The sequence below is a fragment of the Ursus americanus genome, chromosome 18 (genome assembly GCF_024610735.1).
Source record: "Ursus americanus isolate L20-20 chromosome 18, mUrsAme1.1.p, whole genome shotgun sequence".
NCBI lineage: Eukaryota > Metazoa > Chordata > Mammalia > Carnivora > Ursidae > Ursus > Ursus americanus.
In genome coordinates this window covers 8,080,656-8,107,314 of record NC_142144.1, presented here as the reverse complement: position 1 = coordinate 8,107,314, position 26,659 = coordinate 8,080,656, and the positions used below count along the sequence as shown (strand labels likewise).

The 26,659-nt window shown below is 50.9% G+C and overlaps 1 protein-coding gene across 1 annotated transcript in view; it reads left to right on the top strand.

The window, feature by feature from the left end:
- GARNL3 (GTPase activating Rap/RanGAP domain like 3) overlaps positions 1-24,414 on the top strand; it is a 141,901-nt gene extending 117,487 nt beyond the window's left edge. Inside the window, exons 22-30 of the mRNA XM_045790907.2 lie at positions 29-201; positions 1,866-2,024; positions 9,030-9,096; positions 15,205-15,312; positions 17,023-17,141; positions 18,999-19,137; positions 20,433-20,648; positions 21,986-22,112; positions 23,947-24,414. Of these exons, the coding sequence (XP_045646863.1) occupies positions 29-201; positions 1,866-2,024; positions 9,030-9,096; positions 15,205-15,312; positions 17,023-17,141; positions 18,999-19,137; positions 20,433-20,648; positions 21,986-22,112; positions 23,947-24,124 (1,286 nt within the window). The 3' untranslated portion in view covers positions 24,125-24,414. The remainder of the gene's footprint in view (positions 1-28; positions 202-1,865; positions 2,025-9,029; positions 9,097-15,204; positions 15,313-17,022; positions 17,142-18,998; positions 19,138-20,432; positions 20,649-21,985; positions 22,113-23,946) is intronic.
- Positions 24,415-26,659: the final 2,245 nt, after the last annotated feature.

Below are 26,659 nucleotides of genomic sequence, written 5' to 3'. Positions count from 1 at the left end.
GTTCAGCATCGTTTCTGTCTCTCCGCAGGCTGCCACCTGTATGCCATTAACACTCACCACAGCAGAGAGCTGAGGATAGTCGTCGCCATCCGGAACAAACTGCTCCTGATCACGAGGAAACCCAAGCCGGGCGGGGTGGCCGGCATCTCCCTGCTGTCTCCCCTGGCGGAGTCCCCTGTGGAGGAATTCCAGTACATCCGGGTAGGTCCGCTCTTCAGATCCCTTCTCTCCTGGCCAAGGTGTCGGGAGGCGGACTCTCTCATTCCACCCAGGGTCAGTCACCCACTGGGGTTGTCTCGCAGGTCAGTACCCAGCAGGGGGGGGGGCGGGGACCCCCACCTGCTGCTCTGGTTTCCCCAGAGGACTGAGGCTTCAGGGCTTTTCCACTCCGTCCAGCTCATTCATGCCAGGGGACACCTACTGGGGCCGATCCCAGTACTAGGGATAGAGCCGTGAGCAGTCTCCCTTCTCATGGAGATGGCCTTCTAGTTGCCGGAAGACGTAAAGGAGGAACTAATTCTCTTGAGGGAGGAGAGGACAAGGAGTAGGGAGGGGGGATCTGTTCTGGAAAGGATGCCCCAGAAGCCCTCTCTGAAAAGGTTGCCTTTGAGCAGAGATCCAAGAGAAATATGGGAGGAGGTGAGGAGGATATCTGGGGAAAGGGGGCTCCAGGCAGAAGGAGCAGCCAGTTAAGGACCCGAGGCCCTGTTCGAGGCACAGTCAAGAGGCCACAGTGGCTAGAGCCGAGGGAGCAAGGCAGGGAGGTCAGAGAGCCCTGAAGGCCGTTGCTAGGATTTGGGCTTCAACTCTGAGTGAGAAGGGGCAGCCACTGGGAGGTTTTGAAAAGATCTTTCTGGCTTCTGGACAGAGAAGAGCATGGGGGTGAGGGGCACGAGCGGAAAGAAGGAGACCGCTAAGAGGCTAACGCAGGATCCTAGCAACAGATGACAGTGGCTTTGGTGGCTGGAGAGGCGAAGAAGCTGCCCTGCCTGCCCGAGCCAGTAGGATTGGCAGATCCAGTAAGGGTGGGACCTTGTGCGAGAAGCCTCCTTGCGGTCCCTTTCCTGCTCTTACCATCTCTTACCTTCTTAAAAACTTCGGTACCTTAGGTGTGAACTGTGTCAAACATTGGCTCCCAGGGCAGACTTCACCTGTAGGTGAGCTGAGCAATTATTTTTGCCAGGGTTAAAGCCTCCTGAATTGTGCATATCAATTTCTGCCGATAGTCAGTTTAGGGGGACAGAACCGCCATCACAGTGACGTTGAAACAAGTTAAAGTCTTGCTCTAATTAGGCGTGAGTCTTACTACAGTAATTAGCATCTCAATGATGGTTTATGTAGAGCGTGTGCCTCCACATGGCGGAGCAGCTCTGCAGTCAGATTTCCTGCGCTCCAGGCTTGGCTGCACCCACATAAACTACGCGAATGTAGGCAAGTCATGTGACCTTTGAGCCTCAGTCTTCCCATCTGTAAAATAGAATCATAGCCTTGCTTATTGGACAAGGTCGTTCTGAGGATCGAGTGAGAACAGCACCTGGCACTGTGTTAAGTGTTCAACAAGGTTAGAAGTTACTCTTATTATCAAATCACAGGACAGGGCCGGACTCTCTGAGGGCTGATACGGACCAGACTGTTGAATTGGTTTTGCCAGGTGTGGGTTTTGAGGACAGGTTGTGGGAGGGGGGAGTCTGGCACAATCCCTGCCCCTCTTTCCCTGTCCCCACCTTCCCTGCCGGCAAAGGGCTCTGTAGAACCTGGGGGTGGAACCCGCTACTGGATGGGGGGTGTGAGGGGGAGGGTGGTTGATATGAAAATGGCTGCTCCGTGTCCTGACCCCTTCTCCCATGTCATCATCAACCACACAGGAGATCTGTCTGTCCGACTCTCCTGCGGTGATGACCTTAGTAGATGGGCCAACCGAGGAGAGTGACAATCTCATCTGTGTGGCTTACCGACACCAGTTCGACGTGGTGAATGAGAGCACGGGGGAGGCCTTCCGGCTGCACCACGTGGAGGCCAACAGGGTGAGTTGACAGGTGGAGGGCAAGTGGGAAGCAGAGAAGACCAGGAGTGCGTCTTCTAACCTCGCGAGGTCGCGATAAGGATTTCTTTAAAATCACGTGCAGTTGACCACAGCGGTGTTCTGTGATACGCTGTTCAGGCTGCACCCCGTGAAGTCACCTCCTGGTAGGTCAGAACGGTTCAGTCTAATTGAATTGCCCCATTGCCCTGCTTAGCTTTTCCAGATCTCCCTCTGCCATTCCATCCTTCCTCGTAAAGGAGAGGCGAAGGGTCGAAAAGCTCAACCTGAGTAACTAAAGAAATGAGAATATTTGTTTGGTCATTCACTCCGGAAGGGCCTTATCCTCTCTGTGGCCACAGCTTGGGGCCTGGGTGGCTGGGGTGGGTTCAGCCCCTGGGTCCATTCCCGAAGAGGCCCCCTAGGAAAGGAGGAAGGGATGGGACACCACGAGAAGAGAGAAAGAGTGTCTCCCTCTAGCCGAGCTGTGCGGAGTGCAGGGATGTCCAGGGATTTGGAAGAGATCCAGGGCCCACCTGCAGCTGTATTCGAATGCTAAAGATGCCTGGGTGGGGTCTGAGCATCAGTGCCCCTGGGGTGCGGGTGGCGGGGCAGTGAGCGCTCACCAGCCTGAGACCTGGTGACCTGTCTGTCCCTGGAGCTGCACCATGCCGACACAGCAGATGGGAGAGTTCCGTGGCCATTTACCACTGGGAAGCAGGGCCCAATAACACTGGGGCCACTTGAGGTTTGCATAGTGGGGAGCCAGCACCCCGGCTTGGCCACCAAGGACACTGCAGAACAGGGGTGTGGCCCCCACGGAGAACATAGTTCCTGGTGAGGACTTCCAAACCTACAGACTTGCTCCAGTCCTGTCCAGCTAGGTCCAAGAGACTGCAGAATTCCTTCTGATAATGCTTTACAAGAAATAAAAAATACAGCTTCTGTTAGGGCACACCCTACCTAAATAGTCATTAAAAAATTGCTCATTACTGTATTAAGACTTAATACCAAATGAGAGTAAGATTTTAAGAAATAAAAATCAGAAAAAGAAAAATCTAGATATGGTTAGACCTTGTCTTCCACAGTTACCGATCACAGGTCATCTGTCGTTTCTCATATATGTGTATATTTGGTGACACCCACACTCGTCTGCTACTGGAGTCATCTGAGGGGCTTTAAAAGCTGCTGCTGCCCGTGTCCCACCCCCAGAGATTTTGCTGGTCTTGGGTGTGGATAGGGGCTTCGGAATGTTTTGAATGATCATCAGGTGATTCTTACGTTCAGACAAGTCTGGGAACCGCCGGTGTGCATTGCTTCTCAGCCCTGGCTTTACCTTCCTGAAAGCTTTAAAAAGATGAGTGCTCTGACCCCGCCCCGGATCAGTTAAATCAGAATTTCTGGGTGTGTGGGGGTCAATATGCTGTAAGTCTTGCCAGCTAATGCAGACATAGACCTAGTAGAACGAGTCTGCCCTGAACCTCTTCCTAATTTAAAGCCGGAAGGACTGCCCCTCCATCCCAGCAACTGGGAACCCATAACCTCTTCCAGCTTCTGAGGAGGAAGGGCCCGATTTGGCTTTAAAAGTTCTTGCCCTTCTTGGGGGCACCTGGCTGGCTCAGTCAGAAGAGCATACGGCTCTTGATCTTGGGGTTATAAGTTCAAGCCCCACACTGGGTATAGAGATTACTTTAAAATAAAAGCTTTAAAAAAAAGTTCTTGCCCTTCCTACTTTTCAAAACCGTGTGACCACCCAAAAGAGGTAGAAAAATCATGGCTCCGCAGGTCTTTGTTCAATCAGTCCCTTCCCTGGCAACTAGTTTCCTAAGACTTCGCATGCTTTTTCTGCTGATTGTTATTATTTACTTATATTTAATACCCTAATTTATTAGAGTGTTTATGGATTTTTTTTTTCCTCATAAGACTCAGAAGGCCCAGGAAAAAATCAGATTAAAGGTGGTTTTCTTGGGTGACTCCTTTGTTTTGGTTTTCTGAAAGTTCTTGAATATGCTTTTTAAAACTAAGTCACTAAGTTTTTCCCTAAGAGAAAACCTTTAAAAAAATTTAAGGCCTTTTCCTAGATGTAAGTGGGTCAGTGTGTACGTTCCATCCCCCGGTACATCCGCGGCTGCCACGTGTTTGCTGAGCCCGTATGGATCCTCAGACACAGCCCCTCATCTTTGCAAGGAGTTTACTGTCTAATTGGAAAGATAAGCCCTAGAGAAATGAAAAGGTAATGAACAAAGTGTTTTCTAATAGCCAGTTAGAAACAGCCTGTGGGAACAGGGCTACCTTTTTTTTTTTTTTTTTTTTTTTTAAGATTTTATTTGAGAGAGAGAGAGAGGGAGAGAGAAGGAACAGGGGGAGCGGCAGAGGGAGAGGGAGAAGCAGGCTCCCCGCTGAGCAGAGAAGCCCACTTGGGGCTCAATCCCCGACTCTGGGATCATGACTTGAGCCAAAGGCAGACTCTTAACTGACTGAGCCACCCAGGTGCCCCCAGGACTAGCTTTTTACCAAGATGTTCCTGCAGCCCAGGCCACAGTGCAATGGAGGCAGGAGAGAGGGCGGCCGACCCCTCCTAAGTCATTGGGCATTTCGGGGTCATTCAAGTTACTCTGTGCAGCACCAGTGTGGACTTTCTGGCCAGTTTCTTGCCTCCATTCCTCCTCTCTTCTCAGCCAAGCCCATTCAATTCCCATTTCAGCCTTCAACCCCACCTGAGGGTCTCAGGAAACCCTAGGTCAAGAGAGGAAATGTTTAAGAAGCCTCAAAGCAGCAATCTGAAAGTCAACATCAAGTTCATTTTACCAACAGGCCTATCGTGACCTGCTGCCCCAGCTCCAACAGCCAGCCTTGACCTCCTTCCTAAAACAAAGGTCTCCTCTAGAAGGAATTGCAGACCTCGTCATGCAATCTAGGTCTCTGGCTTAGATGCTGGGCCTAAGTCCCCATCTTGACCATCTGCCCAGGACCCAGTGGATCTCAGTGGGAAGCTCACCCCAGAATCACATGGGCAGGTCAGACGCTGACCTAGCAGTGGCTCCCACTTTCAGCTGGGGCTGGGGCCGGGGAAGGTGGGGTGCAGACTTGGCTTGTTACAAACCTGTGTTTTGAATTTTCGCAACCACCGTATGTTGCCCTTATCATTTTAAAATGCCAATAAAGTGAATTACTTATTTTTAATCAAATAAAAAATCAAAAGCCGACACCTGTGTCCTACCCTGGACCTACTATAGGAGGATCTCTAGGAGTGAGAACCCAGAATATGTTCTTTAAAGCTCTGTTGATTCTAGTGTCCTCACCTGGTCAAGAAACAATGTTTCAGAGACTGACTCCCGCCAGGCCCCTCACCTGGGGAGACCCACGTAGGCATCAAAGCATGAAATGGGTCTCACTGCACTAAGTGTTAATAGAGGTCTGAACAAAATGCCAGGGGGTGCCAGGGAGTAAGTGACTCAGTCCAAGCCATGGTATCCCTGAGTGCCAGCCCCGTGGCCGGAGCTCTGCCACTGCCTACCCTGCAATCCCCACATGCCGGCGTGCTTGTCCACCAGTCAGCATGGCCCTGGGACCCCCTCATATGGCCCCCGCATGTCAGTGACTTCCCTGATGTCTGCTGCCACCATGTCCAGACCTTGGTCCAGTTCTGCCCGAACTTCCTCTATTCCTGTGATGGCCATGCGTCTCTCCCTCCCCCACCCCAAGCACATACACGGGCCCTACCTCTCAACACACAGGCTGTCCCGTCCCAGCCTTTCCCACCAATGACCCTCCCATGATGAGAATAAACACGGCCACCACTGAATGATCGCTTCTGTGTCTGGCCCCACGCCAGGGCACCTCATAAGCCCTGTCCCATGAAATCAGCCCAGCAACTGTAGGGAATGTACTGTTCACTTCCCCATTTTTACAGAAAAGGAAACTGAGACTCAGAAAGGAGTAGTCGCTTGTTTACCCAAAACCACACAGCTGATAAGTAGCAGAGACAGAACTTGAACCCAGGCTCTCTGACTCGGAAGTCTGTGCCCTGGACCCCAGCATGCTGTGGCCTCCACAGCCACGTCCCAAGGCATGATGGGGGGTAGGCCACAAAGGTCCAGGCTACAAAGCTGGTAGCACTTGGCCCCTCCTGTCCTCCCTCTGGCTGGGTAAGTGTCATCCAGCTGACAGGTACTAGGACACGTGACGAGGAAATGATTCTAAGTCAAAGTGGTGGGGACGGGAAGGTTCCCTTTGGGACCAGAGAGTTCAAAGGCTGCTCCCTCACATCACATACCCCTTGATGCCGGTTCCACAGCTAGGGCCTGGTGTCAGCTGACGTATAATGAGCATTTCCCAAGTAGCAGGCCCTGTGCCGGGTGCTTCCGTAAGAGGCCTCATGGAATCCCAGCCCCCGCAGGGGCAGATGTCCTTCCTAGCTCTCCTTTTACAAGTGGAGAAACTGAGGCTGCGAGGTTGAACAAGTGGCCAAAGGGCGCACACCTCTAGAATGACAGAGCAAGACCTCCTTTATTCAGTCATGCAGTCCCCGAGGATTTATTCTGCTCCTGCCACGTGCCAGGCCCCGTGCAGATGCTGAGTGCCTAACAGTGAACAGCACAGGCGAGGCCTCTGTTCACGCCGCTGATGTTCTACTGGGGAGGGGGGCTCCGATCAACAGACAAGTAAGTGAACGTCACACGGCGACACACACTGTGCAGGTCATTAAGGTAGAGGGGTCGGATATATAGCAGGCAAGAATTATCTGGAATTTGGTCCCCAAGTCTTTCTGCTCCCAGAGTTGACATTTGACCTCTGAGCCTCGCAGTCTCCGCCCCCGCCCCAAGCACCCACAGCTCTTGCTAATGGCATTTGCCTCGTTGTACCTTGTTTTATGTATTTAAATGCTTTCCTGGTTTTTTCTTGAGGGGTGGAACCCTGCCTTATTCATTCATTTCTGACGGCTGAATGACAGCTAGGACAGTGCCAGATGATGACGGACGAGAGGGGACAGGGGTTCCATCGTAGGGAGGCCGGAGCCACGGCAGAGGCCCCGTGCTAGGTGAAGTGGGAGGAGTACCCCGTACTGAGGGTGGCCAGTGGGGGTTCAGCACAGTGGTGGTGACAGCAATAGGGAGGAGGGCTGGCCGGTGGAGGGTCTGCAGGAGGAGCCCAGGTGGGCCTGGGCGGCATTGACTCCAGAAGGGGCTGGAGAGGCAAGCTGAGGGGGACAGGCCCGTGCTCCTACCCGGGGCGGCAGCAGGCACACACAAGACACCCAAGAGCCCCTGAAGAAGAGGCTGCTGGGCTTGGGGGAGTGAGGGGCCCCCTGAGACGTCAGGGCTAGCTCTGCTCACAAAGAGGAGGAGGTTTAAGAGGAAACTAGTCACGTGTGAGGGGAAGATGGTCATAGTGCTGACCAGGCAGTGTCAGGCCCTCCTCGAAACACTTGGCCTCGTCTTGTGGAGTTCTCATTACAGGCCAGCAAAGTTATTGTCCTTACACCAGTTTTACAGGCGAAGACCTGAGGCCAGAGGTTAAGCCGTTTGCCACAAGCCACAGAGGCAGTCAGTGGTATAGACAGGATATTCACTCGGGTCTGCCTGACTGGAGTCCGTGCCCCTGCCTGCGGCCCTGCTCCCTCTCCTGCCTCTCCAGAACTTGGGTGTGGAATCTGTTGGGTTGGGAACAAGAACGAAAACCTTGGAAACGTGAGCAGGAGCTCTGAGGAGAGCGTGTGCCTGACGGGCGGGAGTCAGGGATTTTGAGTTCAGAATGAAGTGTGAAGCTAGGAAGAGGATTATTTTTCTAAATGAGGGAAGAGCCAAGATGTGGAAGAATAACTTGAAGTGGGAGAGCGGCCAGGAGGGAGGAGATGCCACATGTCAGGGGCTGCGGAGAGCTGGGCAGAGATGAGCCTTGGCCAGAGGTCTTCAGTTTGGGGCAGAAGGAAATCTTTGTGGAGGCCAAAGAGGGCAGACCCCCAGTCGTGGGGGGTGGGGCAGACCACCAGTGAAGACAGTGAGGGAGTGAAAGGAGTGGGGGGTGGGGGGTGCCTGGGTGGCGCAGTCATTAAGCACCTGCCTTCGGCTCAGGGCGTGATCCCGGCGTTCTGGGATCGAGCCCCACATCAGGCTCCTCCACTATGAGCCTGCTTCTTCCTCTCCCACTCCCCCTGCTTGTGTTCCCTCTCTCGCTGGCTGTCTCTCTCTCTGTTAAATAAATAAATAAAATCTTTAAAAAAAAAAAAAAAAAGGAGCAGGGGATTAGTGTAGAGGGCCGGGGTTTGAAACTCCAGAGGGACCTAAGCAGCCCCAGGTGGAGCACTGTCTTCTCAAACCAGACACTGCAGCCCAGGGAGGCGAGTTTGCCCAGAACTAGGAACGGAAGACGAACCAGGTCTTCCGATGCCCTTTCTGTGGTGTCCTGCTGCCTCCCTCCGAGTGCAGGAGAGCGAGGGAATGGAAGGGAAGACCTGGCCCAGTGGTTCTGAGATTGTGCGAGCGTCTGCTAGCTGAAGTGTGAGAGTGGGTAAGGTTGTGCGAGCGTCCGCTAGCTGAAGTGTGAGAGTGGGTAAGGTTGTGCGAGCGTCCGCTAGCTGAAGTGTGAGAGTGGGTCACTTACAGCTTCACATCTCTGAGTCTCACTTCCCTCATCTGTGAAGTGGGAGGAATACCACGTACTCCCCAGGACCGATGTGCGAGTGAACTGAACTCCCCCTGCAAGGAAGCTTTGGGAACAGGAGCACGCTACCCAAATAGGAGTCCTGTTAACAGAGAGAATGGAGATGCCCGTCTCCCGAGAGCTCCTCGACGGATAGAAAAGATGGTGACAAAGTCCCACTGGGGAAAGGAAGGAGAGACGGTTCTGTGCATTATAACCATGGCTGCCCGAGGTGGAAGTGACCCCCCAGCACCTGAGTTTACAGAAAGCCAAACCCCCCCGACCCCCGCCGAAGCCTTGACCTTGAGAAGGTCTTTCAGCAGTGTCCTGTCCAGCCTGCCCACCACCGCTGCCTTTCTCATTTCAGGTTAATTTCGTGGCAGCTATTGATGTGTATGAAGACGGAGAAGCCGGGCTGCTCTTGTGTTACAACTGTAAGTTGCTAAAATTAACTGCTCTTTTCCTGGGCAATTTAAAGGAAGCCAGACCTAGATTTACCTGGTGCCTTGTTCCTATGACCTTAATTACACTGCAGGGAGCGTCCAAAATGGCATTCCGAGCGGGATCTCCCAGCCCTCCTGGTAAGATGGGCCTGCCCGTGGCACTGTCTCCAGGATACGGGGTGCTGACAGTGGCTTCCATTTAGGGAACCCTTACCGTGTGCCAGGCGCTGTGCTCAGTAGACTCCAGTGACTCTTTCACTGAATTCTCAGGTATTGTTATTACCTGAGGTTTGGAGATAAGGTCCCTGAGGCCTGGAGAGGTGACCTGCCTTTCTCGGGATCATGCAGCTAACAAAACAGCAGACCCAGGGTTCACATTGGGGGCCTTCCTGACCCCAGCACCCCAAATTTTAACCACGGTTGCTCTTCTACTCGTTGCTGCTTCCCGGGTGTTAACGAAATCAGCCTCAGCCTGGCGTATCCGGCCTCACCTGCGTTGGCTTGGGGCCAGTGGCAGGGTGGCTTTCAGGCAGACCAGCTCGAGCACAGCAAAGAGGGTCTTCAAGGATTTTCAGCATGTCAAAAGCTACTATGATACTACAATAAAAAGGATCCTTTTAAGGCTAAAAGTAGTAAGATATTTGCCTGGATAAGCCTGCCCAGTATAACTAAAACAATAAAACATATTCTTTCAGCCTAGAATTGTATAGATTTCGATATACATGGGGCTGATAGTTCGATTGATTTTTGATTAGTAAATATGGGAAAGCTAATTACCAGCAGAGAAATTCGTTTGATAAAAATCATTTTCGAGATGCGAGATTTGATAGCCCTGTGGTGAGGGGGCTGACAGGCAAGACAGCAGGAACAGAGCTCACTGCCTGCACTCCAGCCGGGTTCCCGGGCCCCACGGCTCAGCCAGGCTGCTCCAGCCGCCCTGGCTCCTGGGTTACAGGGCCCAGTGAAGCAGGAGGGTCACTTCTATAAGATCTCTTTATCTCTTTCTTTCTTCTCTTTCACATGCTGTCTTTCCAGGTTATTGAAAAATCTGGGAGGAAAAACTTGTGGCAGAATGCTTTACAAACCGATGTCAATTTTTTTTTCCTTTTAAATGCTTAAAAAGGATAGGAGGGATTTTAGGTGGGAGAGAAGATTAGAACAGAAAGATAGAGCAGGTTATCAGAATGGGATGATTAGTCCCAAACTGAAAAGAGAAGGAACATGGAAACATGTGGGTGACATCCTCCCTGTCCCAAACCGGAAGCTTACGGACCTGAGCAGGCCGCGTTCCTGTGAGCAGCAGTGGCCCAGTGCTATGCCAGGTGTGGTTCAGGTGGCCTCTCTGGCTCACGGAGCCCCAGGGAGTTCCACTTCCTCTGGCTTTGCTGGTCTCCTGGCTTCAGGCTCTGGTTTCATCTCAAATGGGATCGGTGTGTGTGTGTGTGTGTGTGTGTGTGTGTGTGTATGTCTGTTTTCCTAGACCCACCAAGCCGTCAGAAGGTAATAAGCTCTGTGTGTTTAGATGCCATGTGGGTCAAGGCCTTGGGAATCCCCGAGGTTCCCAGACCTGCCTCTGTCTCCCAGCTGTGCCACTTGCTTCCATTTCTCTGGGTCAGGAATCTGGTTTTCCTTTTCCATCTCCCTCCTTCTCCCAGCAGGCTGGCGGGTCCCCAGTGAACAAGCCCAGAGAACCAGCTGGTTTCCCCCACAGTCCCCCAGGCCACTCTATAACTCATTCCCACACACACAGTGCACGCTGCGCTCACCCGCTTCTATCCAGATGCCTGTGCCCTGAAGACCCTTGTCAGTAAGGTGCTATCAAATGATCTTGCTCCCCCCAATATTTACAGCTGATTTGCATCAGGTTTTTTTTCTATTTCTATTAAAAAACAAAAAGTAAAGCACAACTTTTATAAACTCAGAGTTTCATATAAAGAGACTTTTATCTCAGATATGTTAAAGATGAAAATATTTTATAATAGAAATTATAACTTCCAGTTATATGTTCTTTGAGAAAAATGTATTTGCAGGATCAGTTTCGGGGGGGGAATATAAATGCTTCAATATACCAAGGATCTTTTTTTCTTGTAATTAATCTCTATCTGGAATATCAGAGTCAGTCTTGACTTAAAAAAAGAAAGAAAATTTGGCCGTGACCATAGCTTTCAATAATGATTCACCTTTAATGCAAATAATAAGTTTCAGTACTAAGGTGAACTCTGTTTGCTGATGGTGTTTTAAAGATAATCACACAAGGAAACTAGAAACACTCACATAAGTACCATTGATTCTCCGTGTGACCACATTTAACCTGAGTCTTAACTTCCAGGTGAGTCATGTGAGGAATACAAAACCTACCTCCCGTGTCTGCTGTGAAGATTAAACAGACTATACGTGTAAAACCCATAACATGTTGCCAGGCACGGCAAGATATTTTTTTCCCCTTTATTCCAGATTCATCAGAGCATCAATCAGCATCCAGTTGGTTTTGTAACCTCCATTGACTTTTCTACATGCAGAAAGGGACTTTTCTTCAGAGAAATTTGTTTTAAAATTAGAAGTAGTGTCTGTCACCCTGCTGGACGGGGAAGGTCAAAGGAGGCAAGGTCATGGACTCCTAGCTCCTTCCTGTGCCACGACATTTTTAGACTCCTGCCCCTCACCCCGGCTCCCCCATTCAGGCTGCCCCTTTTTAAACCACAACGGACGACCTTCTCTGTGCCAGGCACATGCTAGATCTGAGACACAACAGTGAAAGGCGCTGCCAGGGACTGCAGTGAGCTCACAGTTTAGGGGAGGGCCAGGCATGGACTCCAGCGCTATAAAGTGTGAATGTGCTTCACAGCTCTGGGGCTCAAGAAACATGCTTTGCTTACTTTTCTAAGTCAGTTCAGTCTCATTTAGAGCCCCCTGTCCTCAGGTGCGGAAACCAGCAATATTAGTTCTGGGGAGGGAGAGCCCTCTACTTCTCTGGGGTCATATTGGGGTCCCTGGGGCTTATTCACTTGGCAAGGGGAGCAGAGGGGCCTCTGAAGTGCAGTCTGGGTCACACCATCCATGCCCAGGTGACTATTTCTCAGGGAGGGCACTCCACTCTGGGACAGGCTGAGCTCCCGAGGCACATACACGGCATCCCCAGCCATCCAGCATGATCTCTGCTCCGCGAGCTCAGGTCTCCTCCAGCCCAGAGCTCCTCAAACCCACCAGCAGTCTACTGTCCCCTGGTGGGAGCTGGGGTGGGATAAGGGGGTGGAGAGGAGATGTGTGTGATGGACCCGGGCCTTGAGCACATCACTGCTGTGTCCTTTCTGAGCGGGGACGGCGAGGGAAGAGTAGTTCACTCATTCTACAAATATTTACGGAACACCTAATGTTTCCATAGTGAGTAAAAGATACACAAATCCCTGCCTCTCAGAGTGTACATTTTCAAGGGGGCAGATAGACAATTAACAGGATAAGTAAGAAAAGCACCTAGTATGTGGAATGGTGGTATGTGTTAAGGACGTCAAGCAGGGAGAGGGGCTAGAGGTGGGCAGGAGTGGGGACCGCGGGTCTCCATTTAGGGAAGGTGGAGAAGGAAGGCCTCCTTGGACGAGGCGCTCAGAGAGACGACCCTGAGGGAGTCAAGAAGGGGTGTGTAAGGACCTTGAGGAGGGAACAGGCTAGTATTTCAGGGTGACCCCAAGATGACCAGTGTGGCCACAACAGCGTGAGTGTGGGTGCGAGTGGATAGAAATGCTATCTAAAGAGGACCAGGTTCAGGGTGAAGGGCCTTTTAGCTGGTGAGCAGCCTGGAAGATTTTGAGCAAAGGGGCGACAGGATCAGACCTAGGCGTGAAAAGGACCACGGGCCACGCGGGCCTCTGTGTGGAGAACTTCACAGAAGCGGGTAAGGCAGTTCGCTTACCAGGTACTGCACCCACGTGATGAGAGATGACAGTGGCTGGCACCAGCACACAGCGGTGGAGGTGCTGAGACAGGGTTAGACCCTCAACGTACTTGAAATGTGAGAGCCAGGCTCATCGGTTCGTGAATCTAACATGGCGTGGGCCGGGAGAGAAGGGAGGCTGCGCTTTGGGACTTGAGCAGGTGGGAGAATGGAGAATACCATTTACTGAGATGTAGGAAACTTTAAAAGGAGCAAGTTTGGGAGGAAAGATCAAGAGTTGAGTCTGGACACTGTCAGTGCCTCCCAGATGGGCTGATGGAGACACGGGGCTGAGGGGCGAATGCCCGTGGAGATCCTTGTTAGCGTGTAAGGGACACTGAGGGTCTGGGAAGTGGGGAGAGAGATGGGAGGAACCAGCAGACCGAGCAGTAGCCACAGGGAAGGAAATCTCCCGAAAGGCAGCAGTTTAAGTAGGGAACGGGGATCCTGGAGCACGAGGTGGAGGTCCTCAGGAAACCTTAATGAGAGCGCAGGTGTCCCTGGGAAGCAGCGGCAGCAAACCCCACTGCACAAGATGGGAGAGAATGCAAGAGGAAGTAGAGACGGGAGCCCAGAAGAGCCTTCCAGAGAATTTTCCTTTGGGGAGAAAGAGAAGGCAGAGTTCAGTAAAGGAGGAAGACAGGTCGCAGAGGAGGAAGAGCAGTAGATTTCTAGAAGGTGGAAGGAGAAGTCAGTGTGCTTGTAGGCTGGGGGGAAAGACCCGATGAAGAAGGGTGAACTAGGGTGCAGCCCTGAGAGCAGGAGCAGATGGGCCAGAGGGTAAGAGGGGGGATCAGCCACACCTGCACCTCTGAGCGGCCGGAGCCACAGGCAGGAGGCAAAGGGCGCAGCCGTGTCCTCTCTGGGAGCAAGGGCCTCAGCTGAGACCGAAGGTACCTTTTTCTCCCCTAGTGAATCCACTGTAGCAAAAACAAGACAGCACTGACTTTGGCTCATTTTTCCTCTCCTAAGGACTTAGTCTGTTACTTAAACTATATAAGGCGATTGCTTTGCAAGCCTAGTGGTCACATGAAAGGAGTCCCTAAGCCCCGATGGGGCAGGACGCTCCAAACAGATTTGACAGGTTGGGAGCCTCAGCTGGGCTGTGGCAGCTGCCGGGAGGGCCTCCTGCTCGCCCCCATGCGGGCCCTGACCAGCAGCCCTGCTTCCCCAGCCTCTGCCCTCCCACGGCGCGGGGCACAGCGTTCTGGTCCAAACTGGTGGGAGTGAGTGCTTAACGGGCATGACGTTTCTTCTTAGGGTCATGAAGAGATGATAAAATTAGATTGTGACATTGTACAACCCTGCCAATGTACTCAGATACTTTGAATCGTACCCTTAAAGGGGATGAATTTTCTGGTACCTAAGTTATATCTGCATAAAATTGTTTTTAAAAATAATTAAAAATAAAACTGTATGGTTAACACACGAAGGGCTTCTGGAATAACAGGAGCCTTTGTTCTATACGGACCTTCTCACTCAGAGAGGATCCGAACCACCGGGACTTACCTTTAGAGCTCAGAGCAGGCCGGGACTGGGGCAGCTGTTCAACCTGGACTTCATTCTGGCTCGTGTTCCCCAGTGCGACACAGGCATACGGCTTCGAGTTTTCCTGGTAAAATGTGGAGGAGGGGAGGTGGCGGGGAGTACACGGCCTGCACCACACTCGTCGCGCCGAGTGAGGCTCAGAGCATGACCCACTTTGCAGGAGCGCCTCCTCCGTCGGGGGGGGGAGTTTCATCAAGCGCCCCTTCTTGTCTGCAGTCAGGCACACCCGCGTTCAAACCCTGCTCCCCCGTGTGGTACTTGTGACACTTGGACAAGCCGCGTCACCTCTCCTGGCCTCAGTTTTCTCATCTGTAAACTGAGCGTAATAATGGCATCGACTTCAGAAGGTTACTTAGATTGAACAAGCTGGCGTGTTTAAAGCTCAGTGCCTGGCACGCAGTAAATCCTCCCAGAATGGCAGCTGTGATACTTGCTGGAGTTGTGTCGCTGTGGCTCCAACCGCCTCCTGGCTGAGAACCTGGCGTCGAGGCCATGTCGTTCCAGCTACGTATGACGACCTAGCAGAAAGGACACTATCCTGGTTGCCTGTGTTTTCGTTTAGCTAATTACCGGCTCTAAGCATTGTCTCTCACAAAAAATGAGTCGCTATTGTTTTGTTGCAGACAGTTGCATCTATAAAAAGGTTTGCCCATTTAATGGGGGCTCTTTTTTGGTTCAACCCTCTGCGTCAGATTTCCAGTTCTGTTGGAACCAGGCTCCTTACGCGATTGGTAAGAAAAACCTTGATCACTTTGCTCTTCCCCTGCACAGACCCATCCGAACTGTTCAGTCCCATGTAAGCAACCTCGCTGGCTCACTGCTAGATTGCCATGAGTTATGTGAGTCTGATGAGTACTCGAAGTGTTCTTTTTCCTTTTTAATTTTCCTGTTTGTTCCCCTTTCGGGGACTGTTGCCGTCCCCTGTGCCTCCCGGTTGTGAGCATGTGAGCATTTGAGAGCCATGAAATCCCAGTTTTCAGGACTTGGGGATCTGCCAGTTATCATTTCATTTCTGGGACTTGCTTTCCTTTACCTACAATTTGAGAGCAAGATCTTCAGCCTTAAAAGGCCGACTGACTTGTTGGAGAAGCACAGTGCCTTCTGTGCCTTTCTTATGTGTTTTGAAGCTTGAATAGCTTACCTAGGATCACAGAAACGCAGGTACTTTCCCTGCCACGGAGACATCCGGGCGTGAGTGGTGGTGCTTTCCTTCTGGGGTTCAGGATTCACAGCTGGGCATCTACCTGGTGAAGAGTCAGCTCAGAGCCAAGAATGTTCGAGTTAGTACTGTTTTCCCCTAAGGACAAGTATGTGATGATAGGCGAACATTCCAGAGTCTTGAGATGAGAACAGAAGATCCAATCCAGATAATGGAGGGACCATTCAGGCTTTGGTGACAGACGAGATATGGCCAAAAAAAAAGAGAGAGAGAGAGAGAAGGGTTGAAATTGCTTTCAGGTTTTGAGCCCCAACACTGGAGGTCACTTGTGACAGCAAGGCTAGAGGCATGGGTGTGGTAGAAGGTCACCCCCACTCTGGGTAAAGCCAAGGGAGTAGAGAGTTCACCAAGGAGAGAGCAAAATGAGGGGCGCCTGGGTGGCTGAGTCGTTAAGTGTCACCTTCGGCTCAGGTCATGATCCTGGGGTCCTGGGATCGAGCCCCATGTCTGGCTCCCTGCTCAGCGGGAAGTCTGCCTCTCCCTCTCCCTGCTCTTTTTCTCTATCTCAAATAAATAAATAAAATCTTTAAAAAAAAAAAAAAGGAGAGAGCAAACGAGAATAAGCTAGTATAAAGGAGCATCATGGGAGCATGAAGTGGCCGGTGAAGAGGCCAAAGGCGAGGTCCCAGGGCAACCAGGGCAGTTGTGGGGCCTGGAAGTCAGTGTGTTGTAGAAACAATTTCAAGAAGAGGGGCCGACCTTTAACAAATACCTCAACAAACCCATAGACACCACAGCCCCCTGTGAGGGACAGTGAGGAAGAAGACACAGCCCTGACCCAGGCATACATGGCAGGAGAAGCACAGAGAAGAAGGGAACAAGTGACTGGGCATGAAGACCCAGGAAAGGCAGGGGTTCAGGGCACAGCGACATCGGCCCAGGGGAGGGTGTGCCAACGCCAGTCTGAACAAGAAGGGGGAATGTCTCTCGGGACTTGGGCGGGTGAGTCTCCAGGAGACCGGTTTATGAGGAAAGGGGAGAAGGAGAAACTGAGGCAGTGCTCACCAACTTGAAGCAGAAGCTTGGCAACTAAGAGGAGACTGTCTCAGGAAGGAGTCTCTCTTAGAAGCAGGGGACGTGCCAGGGGAGGAAGAAGAGAAGCAGACAGAGGAGGAGGGGAGATGGAAGTTTCCAGAGCAGTGAGGGCAACTGTGGGACAGTCGGGCCCCTCGAGAGCCACCAGCCAGCGGGCCGGCAGCTGACGCAGCCCGTTGCCTTGCAGTGTGTGCTTTCCCGTACCTCCTGGCCTTCACCACCGACTCCATGGAGATCCGCCTGGTGGTGAACGGGAACCTGGTCCACACCGCGGTCGTGCCGCAGCTGCAGCTCGTGGCCTCCAGGGTAAGTAGCACGTCTGAGGGGCGTTGGGAGCCCCGAGCCCGTGAGCTCCGCGAGGGCGCGGACGCGGTCTCATCAAGTTAGGCCCCTCGTGTGCCAGAGTGAGGACATCCACAACAGTCGCGCCGTCGGGTTTTCATGTGTGGCCCCCTCGGGCTTCCCGGCGCCCCTTCTTGGTTTTGTTAGAGTGTCACTCGGTGCTGGTAGCAATTTCCAAGCTCTGGGCTGAAGGACTGTGCCATCAGCCTGGGTTAGGTCAGGGGTCCCCGCGGCCCCAAGGGACAGCCCAAGTCCAGAAAAGGAAGAGCTCGTGGTATCACATTCTTCCTTTGCCCCTTTCCTTCCTCAGCTGGATTTTTGTGGTCCGTGAAATATGGCTAACCGACTAATCCATGTCTAGAAACAGAGTTTGAACAAAACTGAGGGACACGGAACGGAGATGACTTCCCAAGGTGCCTTTGTCGCTGGCACACAATCCAAGAGGTCTTGTCTTAGCCCCTCCCGCGTTAGCCCCACACAGTCTGCCCTGTCCGAGCCAGGCCCGGCTGGCCCCCCGCTCAGCCCCCGAGGTGCCTTTTCCATCCTGACATGAATCCCATTTGGGGGTGGGTGACTGCCTGTGTGTCAGTGGGTCCGGGACTAACACAGCGCCAAGGGTGTGCTGATAAAGGTTGAACCACAAGCCCTCTGGGGGGGGGGGGGGTTGTAGGTGTGTGTGTACATGCATAATCATGTATCTCAGTTGGTTATAAATTTTACCAATAGAAAAATTAAAATAGCTAATGATTTACAAATAGTAAAATGTACAGTGCTTTTTATCTTGAAATCTAGTAGGCCAGTTGTCTCTCACAATATACTTCTCGTTAATTTTTGCTCGCCGTGGTCACGGGTCTACCCTGACTTTACAGCTGCGAGTTATAGCTCAGCGCGTTAATTCTTTTTCCAGTAAGCTTGCTGTCATGCAATCTGATACGTGATCCACTATTAAACCGTTTCTCACTCTCATACAAACCGGTCATTCAACCAAAACTTCTTTCAATTTTAACACTAGCTTCAACTCATTTCTGCTTTCAGTCTTTACTGTTAGAAATTTTCTCCATCCCGTTAAGCCCAGATGGTCAACAAAAGAGCAAATCAACCTCTGGTCTGTAGTGCCTGCCAATTTCCATGGTGTAAATAGTCCCACCATTAGGGTGTCCAGCTTCCAGTGTGAAAGTTGATGTAAATAACCTCAAGACCATAGGTCATGGTAAACGTAGTCAAAGAATGAGAAATGGTTGAATTCTGACATTTAGTACCTTTGTTTTTAATGTTATTTATTTACGTTTAATAATGGCTGTGTTTTACTTGCAAAATCCCTGAAAATCGGCACTCAAGGGTCAGTTATAAGCCGGCTCCAGCACACGCCTGCTGTCCCCACCAGAGCCAGCACCGGGCGGGTGTGCGTGAGTGTTTGCTGAACCAGTCAATGAATGGTCTGTGTCCCCATCTGTAAGTGGACCCAAAAGAATCCCAGATACTTTGCGGGTCTGACACTGCACGTGCCTGATGTTCCTGTTAGGCAGGTGTGTGCTGGGTTTGCGTCTGCAGAAGAGAGGTGGGAAATGGCCTCTTTTCTATTGTGAATCAATAGGCAGGTAAGGGAAAGTGTGAGGAACTGAATACCCAGGAACGGCCTGGGGTGGCGGTGCAGGACTTTTGCTCTGGAAGCCCCCTGCCCAGGCACGTTACCACACTGCGTGCCCCAAGGACGGAGCGGCCAAGCCCAGAACGGTTGCGGGCTTTGCAGTGATGACAGGAGGACCATGGGTGCAAGGCTCTAAGCCACGCAGCTCCCTAATGCTTTCTCTTTCATTCCAGTCGGATATATACTTCACAGCGACCACTGCTGTGAATGAGGTCTCGTCCGGAGGCAGCTCCAAGGGGGCCAGTGCCCACAATTCTCCTCAGACACCCCCAGGCCGAGATACTCCAGTGTTCCCTTCTTCCCTGGGGGAAGGTGAAGTGCAATTTTATTGTCTTATTAATAGATATTTCCAATCCATTCTGATTTCTGTTTTTTAAGATTTTTATTTATTTATTTGAGAGAGAGAGCACAAGCAGGCAGAGGGTCACAGGAAGAGGGAGAAACAGACTCACTGCTGAGCAAGGAGCCCGATGCAGCACTCAATCCCAGGACCCTGGAATCATGACCTGGGCCAAAGGCAGACGCTTAACCGACTGAGCCACCCAGGCAACCCTCCATTCTGATTTCTCTAGATCATTCTCAAATATCGACATGTGATTACTGCCTAACCAAGTCACTATCTAAAACTATTAAAAAGAAAAAAAAGAAAAAGAAAAAACCTGCATTCTGAATGCATTGGTTGCATTCTTTAAAAAAAAAAAAAAAGACTATTTGAGAGAGAGAGACAGGGTCCATAGTCGCCCAAGCACAGGGGCAGGGGGAGGGGCAGAAGGAAAGGGAGAAGCAGGCTCCCCGCTGAGCAGGGAGCCCAAGGTGGGACTCAATCCCAGGACCCGGGGATCACGACTGAGCCAAAGGCAGATGCTTAATTGACTGAGGCACCCAGGCGCCCCCATTGGTTGCAGCGGGGAGTCTACTTCTCCCACTGACCCTCACCCCACTTGTGCCCTCTCTCTCTCTCTCTCTCTCAAATAAATAAATAAAATCTTTACAAAAAAAAAGGAACCTGTGATAACAACAAAAAAAGCCCATTACACGGGGAAAAGGGAGTTGAGGGCTAGAGATTCCAACTTGCCGCAGCAAAGGTGTTTTTCCTTCATGGATGTTAATGATCTGGTAGGTTTTTATAGCCAAAAGGATAGAGTCCTAAAACCTACAGAGCACACCCAGCTTTCGCTCCATCTGGTTCTTCTCACGAATCCCAGAGGCCTTTGCTGTGGTTACCACTTTTCTCTGAGCACCGTGCTTTTCCCGGCTGCTCACCGCATCAGTCGTTACTCCTCCTATCCCTGGAAGCACAGGGCACCCCAAGCAGGCAGGGTGCGGCTGGGTGTGATGCAGCTGTCTGTCTTCCCAGGGCTCTCCCCTCCTGGGCGAGCAGAGCCGGTAGCAGGTGCATTTTTAGCCCCGTACCTGTGAAAACGGTGCCCTTAAAACCAAAGCCCTCAGGCACCATCCCTCTGTTGCTCCTAATGGGGTCTGGGAGGTCAGCATGCGGCATAAATTCTTCCTTCATGCTCACTGGGTTGAGGAACCGAATCGCCCTCATTGTTCATAGTACAAAGTTTGCTTAAAGTTCTCATGTTCTTTTCTCAATCGTATTTCAGGTGAAACTCCGTCCAAAAATCTGTACAAGATTCCGCTCAGAAACCTTGTGGGCAGAAGCATCGAACGACCTCTGAAGTCGCCTCTGGTCTCCAAGGCCGTCACCCCTCCCACGGCCATCGGCCTGGGCATCGCCGCCATTCCCGTCACTCACTCCCTGTCCCTGTCCCGCATGGAGATTAAAGAAATAGCCAGCAGGACACGCAGGGAGCTGCTGGGTAATGGCGGGCCGTTTTTGTGTTCTCGCTGTTTGTAGATAGGCCAGCTGGTTTCATCTTTGGATGTTAATCATCCTCGAAAACAAAGAGTTAAAAAAGAAACTTTCCCTTTAACAAGGGATTATAAATCCATTACAGCGCAGCTACACCCAGGAATAGTATACAGTTTACTCCCCAGCAACGATGTGTCGGTCTGTATTTATTGGTGTGGAAGGCTGCCCAAACCAGGCTAAGGGCAGAAAAGGCAGTTTACAAAACAGGAGATCTAGTCTGACACAATTTCTTAAAATATAAGTATCTGTACTTGTAGGATTTCCTAGAAAGTGTCTAGAAGGATTTACAACCTGCAGTTCTCAGATAATGTGTTATATTTGTGTATTTGAAGGTTTAAATTTACCATGATTTTGATGTTCATGGTGCAATTCAGTTATGGCTTCTCGAAGCCCATAGACCATGAGGGCGGGTCTGTAGGGATGGCACAGACCTGAGATATTTGGTAGACCCTTTTCTCGGTAACACTGATGGGAGACCAGACCGGAAAAGCACAAAGCACTGTGATGGTCGTGCAGAGGCGAGACTGCTAGAAAAACTTTTGTTCCAAATGGTGAAAACGAAGTGAAGAAAAAGGAAGTGATGTGTTAAACCAGTTAAGAACTGGTTTGAAACCTAACTGGGACCTGTAGGGCCTAAAACTGCAAGGACAGTTCACTTTAGGGCACCCCTGGCCTGGAGTCGTGTTTCCGGACAACTGGGGCGGAATGCAGGCCACCTGACCGGGCCGGCTTTGACTCGGCAAAATCGGTCTGTCTTAGAAGTTGGTGCCTTCCATTGTGCTTTCAAAGTATGCGTGTTGCTACTTTAACCCACTATTCCCCGTGAAAGCTTGATCTGCCAGCCACTGTTTCACAAACCACTGTGCTTTCTGAAATTGAGCCTCGGAGTTGGAGAATTACAGTTTCCAGTGGTAGGATCATAGATTTTCTCTCCTCCTCTAGACCCTTCTGAGTTTCCTTCCTTCCTTCCTTCCTTCCTTCCTTCCTTCCTTCCTTCCTCCCTTCCTCCCTTCCTCCCTTCCTCCCTTCCTCCCTCCTTCCCTCCCTCCTGCCTTCCCTCCCTCCCTCCATATATATATATATATTCTTTAGGATCAGGAAAAAAACCTTCTGCCAACAAGAACACCAATTACTTTAAAATATATACTTTATCAACACTTCCTGACCCTATCCCAATAATGCACCAATAGCCAACCAAGAAAAAAGGGGGGAGGGGCATTTTCTATCTCCATGGCAGCCTAGTGGTAGGAACCCTCTGACCTGTGCTTCTCCCGCATAATCCAGGCCTCTCTGATGAAGGTGGACCCAGGCCAGAAGGAGCACCAAAGCCCAAGTCAAAAACCCGGAAGCAATTAGAAGAAAGCCAAGGAGGCCCCAAGCCAGGGACAGCAAGATCAACTAGCAGTGACAGGTATAGGAGGCCATCCCCAGCCGTCCCTGCTCAGGGTGGTCGCCCTTTGGGTCACGGCACTGCCATGAGGCCCTTTCTGCTGACTGATGATGCCATGGGCAGACAGCATCCAGCTTCTCTCTGAGGGCCCCTAGGCTGGCCCAGGGAGGGGCCCAGGAAAGGGGGCAACCTCAGTTACAATTCAGCAAATGCTCATAAAAATACATTAAGAGATTTTTTTCCTTTTTTACTTTCTTTTCTTTTTTTTTCTCACCAGATTGACAGAGATTTTTTTTTTTTAAGATTTATTAATTTGAGAGAGAGAGAGAGCAAGCATGAGCGGGAGGGGCAGAGGCAGCAGGAAATAGAATCTTAAGCAGACTCCGAGCTAAGAATGGAGCCCACGGTGGGGCTCGATCCCACAACCCCAAGATCACGACCTGGGCCGAAACCAAGAGTCAGATGCTTAACTGACTCTACCACCCAGGCGCCCCTGACAGAGATATTTTTAAATGAAAATGCTCAGTAGGGGCGACAGGTGCTCTAATGCTTCTGGTGGGAATAGAAACAGGTACAGCCCTTTGGATGACCGTTCCGTATCCCATGCCAATGCACGTTTGTTAAATCCCACTGATTCGTCCCCTCGCAGCCTCTGTGTCCCTCAAGCTCCTGTATGGAGCTAAGGGGGCGCATGTCCAGGCTCCATTAATTCATTCAACACACATTCTTAGAGCACCCGGCACTGAGCTGGGTGTCGGGGATATGAAGGTCATTCTCAGGGGATCCACAGGCCAGGGGGGAAGGCCAACAAGAACACCCCAAGAATTGCAGCATTCGGGGTGGCAGGTGATGCAGAGGAATGAGGAGTGCTGGCCACCCCACACTTGGAGCAGGGAGGGTCTCAAACACCAGGAAAGGCCGAGCCAGATCTCATAGATCCAGTAAGCATTAGCCTGGCCGAGAGGGGGTAGCGCTCACAGATGCTTTAATCCCATAAACTGAGCCCCTACTGCGTGGCAAGTCCTACCCTCATGGACTTTACGTTCTAGTGTGGAGACACAGACCATAAACCCGTAAACAATTAAGCAAATTAAATTGTTTCCAGTAGTGACAAGTGTTGTAAGGAAATTTTTAAAAAGATAAGTGATGGGTTAAGGTGGGTGGAAGTTCTGCTTTGGGAGAGGGGTGTCAAGAGGGCTTTTCTGAGGAAGTGGCATTGAGCCAAGCTTTGACCGAATTAGAAGGAATGAGGCAAACAGCAGGGGCAAAGGCCCTAAAGCCGGCACAGCATGGCCTGTTCTGCGGCCAAAGGCTGGGCCGGGGGCTTTCACAGGCTAAATGAGCATTTGTTGAACGAGTGAACTCCCTGAACTTAGTCAAATTGGTTTTGCAGCTATCAAGAGAGTGTCCTGAGTACAAGAGAAATCCAGGCGATGGGGTGGGCTGGGAGGAGGCAGAAGGGTCCTCAGGGCCAGATCCTGTGGTCTGTAGTCCTGTGGGTAGGACTTTCAGCCTTATCCTCAGGCCACAGGGAGCCCCAATCAGGAGGGTTTTAGGCAGAGAATGACATTATCTAGATTTGTCCTTTAGAAAGGTAAAAAAAACCACCTCAAATACTTCCTATGTGTCACCACTGGCCTTTAAAACACCCAACAGCCCATGAGGTAGGGTTGGCTGACTGCAGACCCCACGCTCTGTGGGGGTGACTCCTGCATGTCCCCACCTTTCCCCCCCAATGGGTGGGGGGTGGGGGAGACAGGCTTTATGAGCTCAGATGAGCAGGAAACTGCCTGACGGAAGGGGCCCAGGTCACTAGTACTCTCCAGGGATCCCTCACGTGACTTTTCTCTTCTAGAATCACCACGGGCTCCTTGGAAAGTCCTTCTGCTCCAGAAGCCAACCCCGAGGGGCGCTACCACTCGACAGGCTCTGACCAGGACCCTGTGGTGGACAGAGAAGGCAGCCCCGTGTGGGGCAGCAGCCCCTTTCAGCTCACAGCTTTCTCGGATGAAGACATTATTGACCTGAAGTAAACAGGGTCCGGATCGAGTTTGCCATCTTTAATTTTCTTATGGAGGTTTCTACTCTTTAACCAGTTCTGACAGCATTTCTCAACAAAATGTGGCTTTTAGCCCACCCATGATCTACTGGACCAAACCTTCTGCACACCTGGCCGGTTTGGGTTTCTCCAATGTCCGGTGCCATCCTTCTTGACCTTTGTTTCTTTCTGTTCAGGAACCATCAGTCCCCTTGTAATAAAGGTGGTAGATTTCATTGAGGTTTTAGATTGAAACTTTGAATAAATCAATAATGTTCATTCTTATTTACTGCAACCTTCTCTTATATTTTATATACTTAGATGGAAAAATTATTTTTTCATTACGGTTTTGATTTATTGTCACATAATGTGTTTCTTTTATAAAGAAAAGCCATTGCTTTTAAAATTTATTGTAAATAACTTTTCTTCCTGCACCTTTGGCCCCTGTTGCTGTTTCGGTTCACTGAGTTTGGAACCAGCTGTGTCCCTGCCTGTAGACTTCTGAGAAAAGCTGAATGGTTAGTTCTTAGAAACTCCTGCTCCCTCCTTGTGTCTCACAAAGAATAAGAAAGGGGTAGGAGCCTGTTAAGTCTTAAGATTGTTTGGTTTCATTGTTACTCTGAAATCATGTAGCCAGGCAATAGTCACTCCTTACCACCAAAATCATCCTCAAATTCCCTTCTCATGTTCAGGTCTGCTTTGCTCTTTCACGTGAACCAAGTGATTGTCCTCCTATCATCACCTGCCTCCTGTTGCTCCGTCCTCAAACTGAGAAGAAAATGTGGGCTTGACCAGTGCGAATGAAACCGTGAAATGTCAGCCTCTAGCCACGGGAGATCAAAGGGGGAAACCTAGTTTCACCGACACTGTAAAAATTTTGATCTGTATGAAGAAGGTAATTTACCTTTGGCTTTAGTCTGATGGATTCCATTTTATTAGCTCTCTTCTCACCTATATTACCCACCAAAAGAAACTTGAAGCTTTCCCCCGTGAAAGCATCCCTGAGGGTCCTTCTGCAGGGCTTCTCTGGGAGTGCAGAGAGCTGTGTTTGACATGACCTTGATCTGACAGATTTTACAGAAGTCTGGGTCCTCCCTCCTCATGGGCCCTACACACTGTGAGGAGAGCTCCCTTGTCTGCCTGTTGCACAACTGCCTGTGTGGTGTTTGTGCAAGAACCAGCCCAACACGCTGGACCCTGTGAAGCCTGCCTGGTTCCCTTCAGCGGATGGCGAGAGGGCGAGAGTAATGCAGACGGCGCTTTGTAGGTGTAGCCAGGTAGACCCTCGCTGTCCTCAGCATGGCCGTTCCTCCTCTGTGTTTCCTTCTGCCCCTTTTCATATTTGGGGGAAACACAAGATCCCCCGCACGCTGTATCTCAACCTCAAGAAAAGTCTCGGGAGTTAGGTTTTATTATTCTTGCTTTTCAAATAAGTAAACTGAGGCTCAGAAAGGGACAGTGATTTGAAACTGTGAGATCTCTGACCCCAGAGCTCTGCCCTCTCCCCTGTCCACCATACAGAGTCAGGCTGAGTTCCTTGTGTCAGTTGGAGCTGACTGGTGTTTTTCATGTTAAACTAATTTGTAAGCTTTATAAGCTTGTCCGTGTGTTCTTTCTGTCATCTTTTTTTTTTTTTCTGGAGTTTCTTGCTTCTCTGCCTGGAATAGAAAAAACCAAGGGTGATTTAGAACATTCTTCCAAAGAGATTGGAAGCATCAGAACTGCCCCATGATTTGACAAGGGTCACACATCTGAGGAGTGAATGTAGAAAGGGCAAGAGGTGGACCCTATTAATCAAATCGATGGTGACTGGCTCATAAAAGGGGGGTCAGAGGCGGCTCGGGCAGCAATATCTACTTACGAAGGCCAAGAAGTGACTGCTGCACCTTTGGGAGGGATACCACGAGCCAGAGGGCGGGAGTGGGTTTGTAGGGCCTGTGGCTCGGAGGGCTGGTGCTAGGTGGGTTCACTGGAGCAACCTGTCCACAGAAGCCCCTCTGCCTACCCCACTGGCTGAGTGACCCCACTGTGTAACTGCAGCACTTTGCCCGTGGAGTCGGAGGCATTCGTCCACTCTGCAAAGACCGAGGGCCCACCGTGTGGAGGAAGAGGTACATCCATTAAGGGGGGGGGGGAGTAAACAAGTGATCACACAGCAGAGATAAATGCTGAGATAAGAATTTATAACCAGAGCACAAGATGCTGTGGAAGCATAGAGGGGCGGGGTTGCCTGTCTTTAAAGATAGTACAATCAGGAAGCTGCACTAGGTCAAACAACCTCCATAATCATATGGGCTAGCATGTGAGTGCTTCACACGTGCTTGGTCTTTCACGTACATGGCCTCTGCTTAAAACCCTCCCAGAAGGTAGATACTGTCATCCCCACTCAGATGAGGAAATAGAGGCTCAGAGAGAGATGAGAAGCCAAACCTCTTACTCTCATAGCCCTGGTTCTTTCAAGAATTACACAGCACTGTCCCTCAGCTGCCTCATCCAGAGAAGGGCTGGGTACAAATGGCAAGATCCTTCA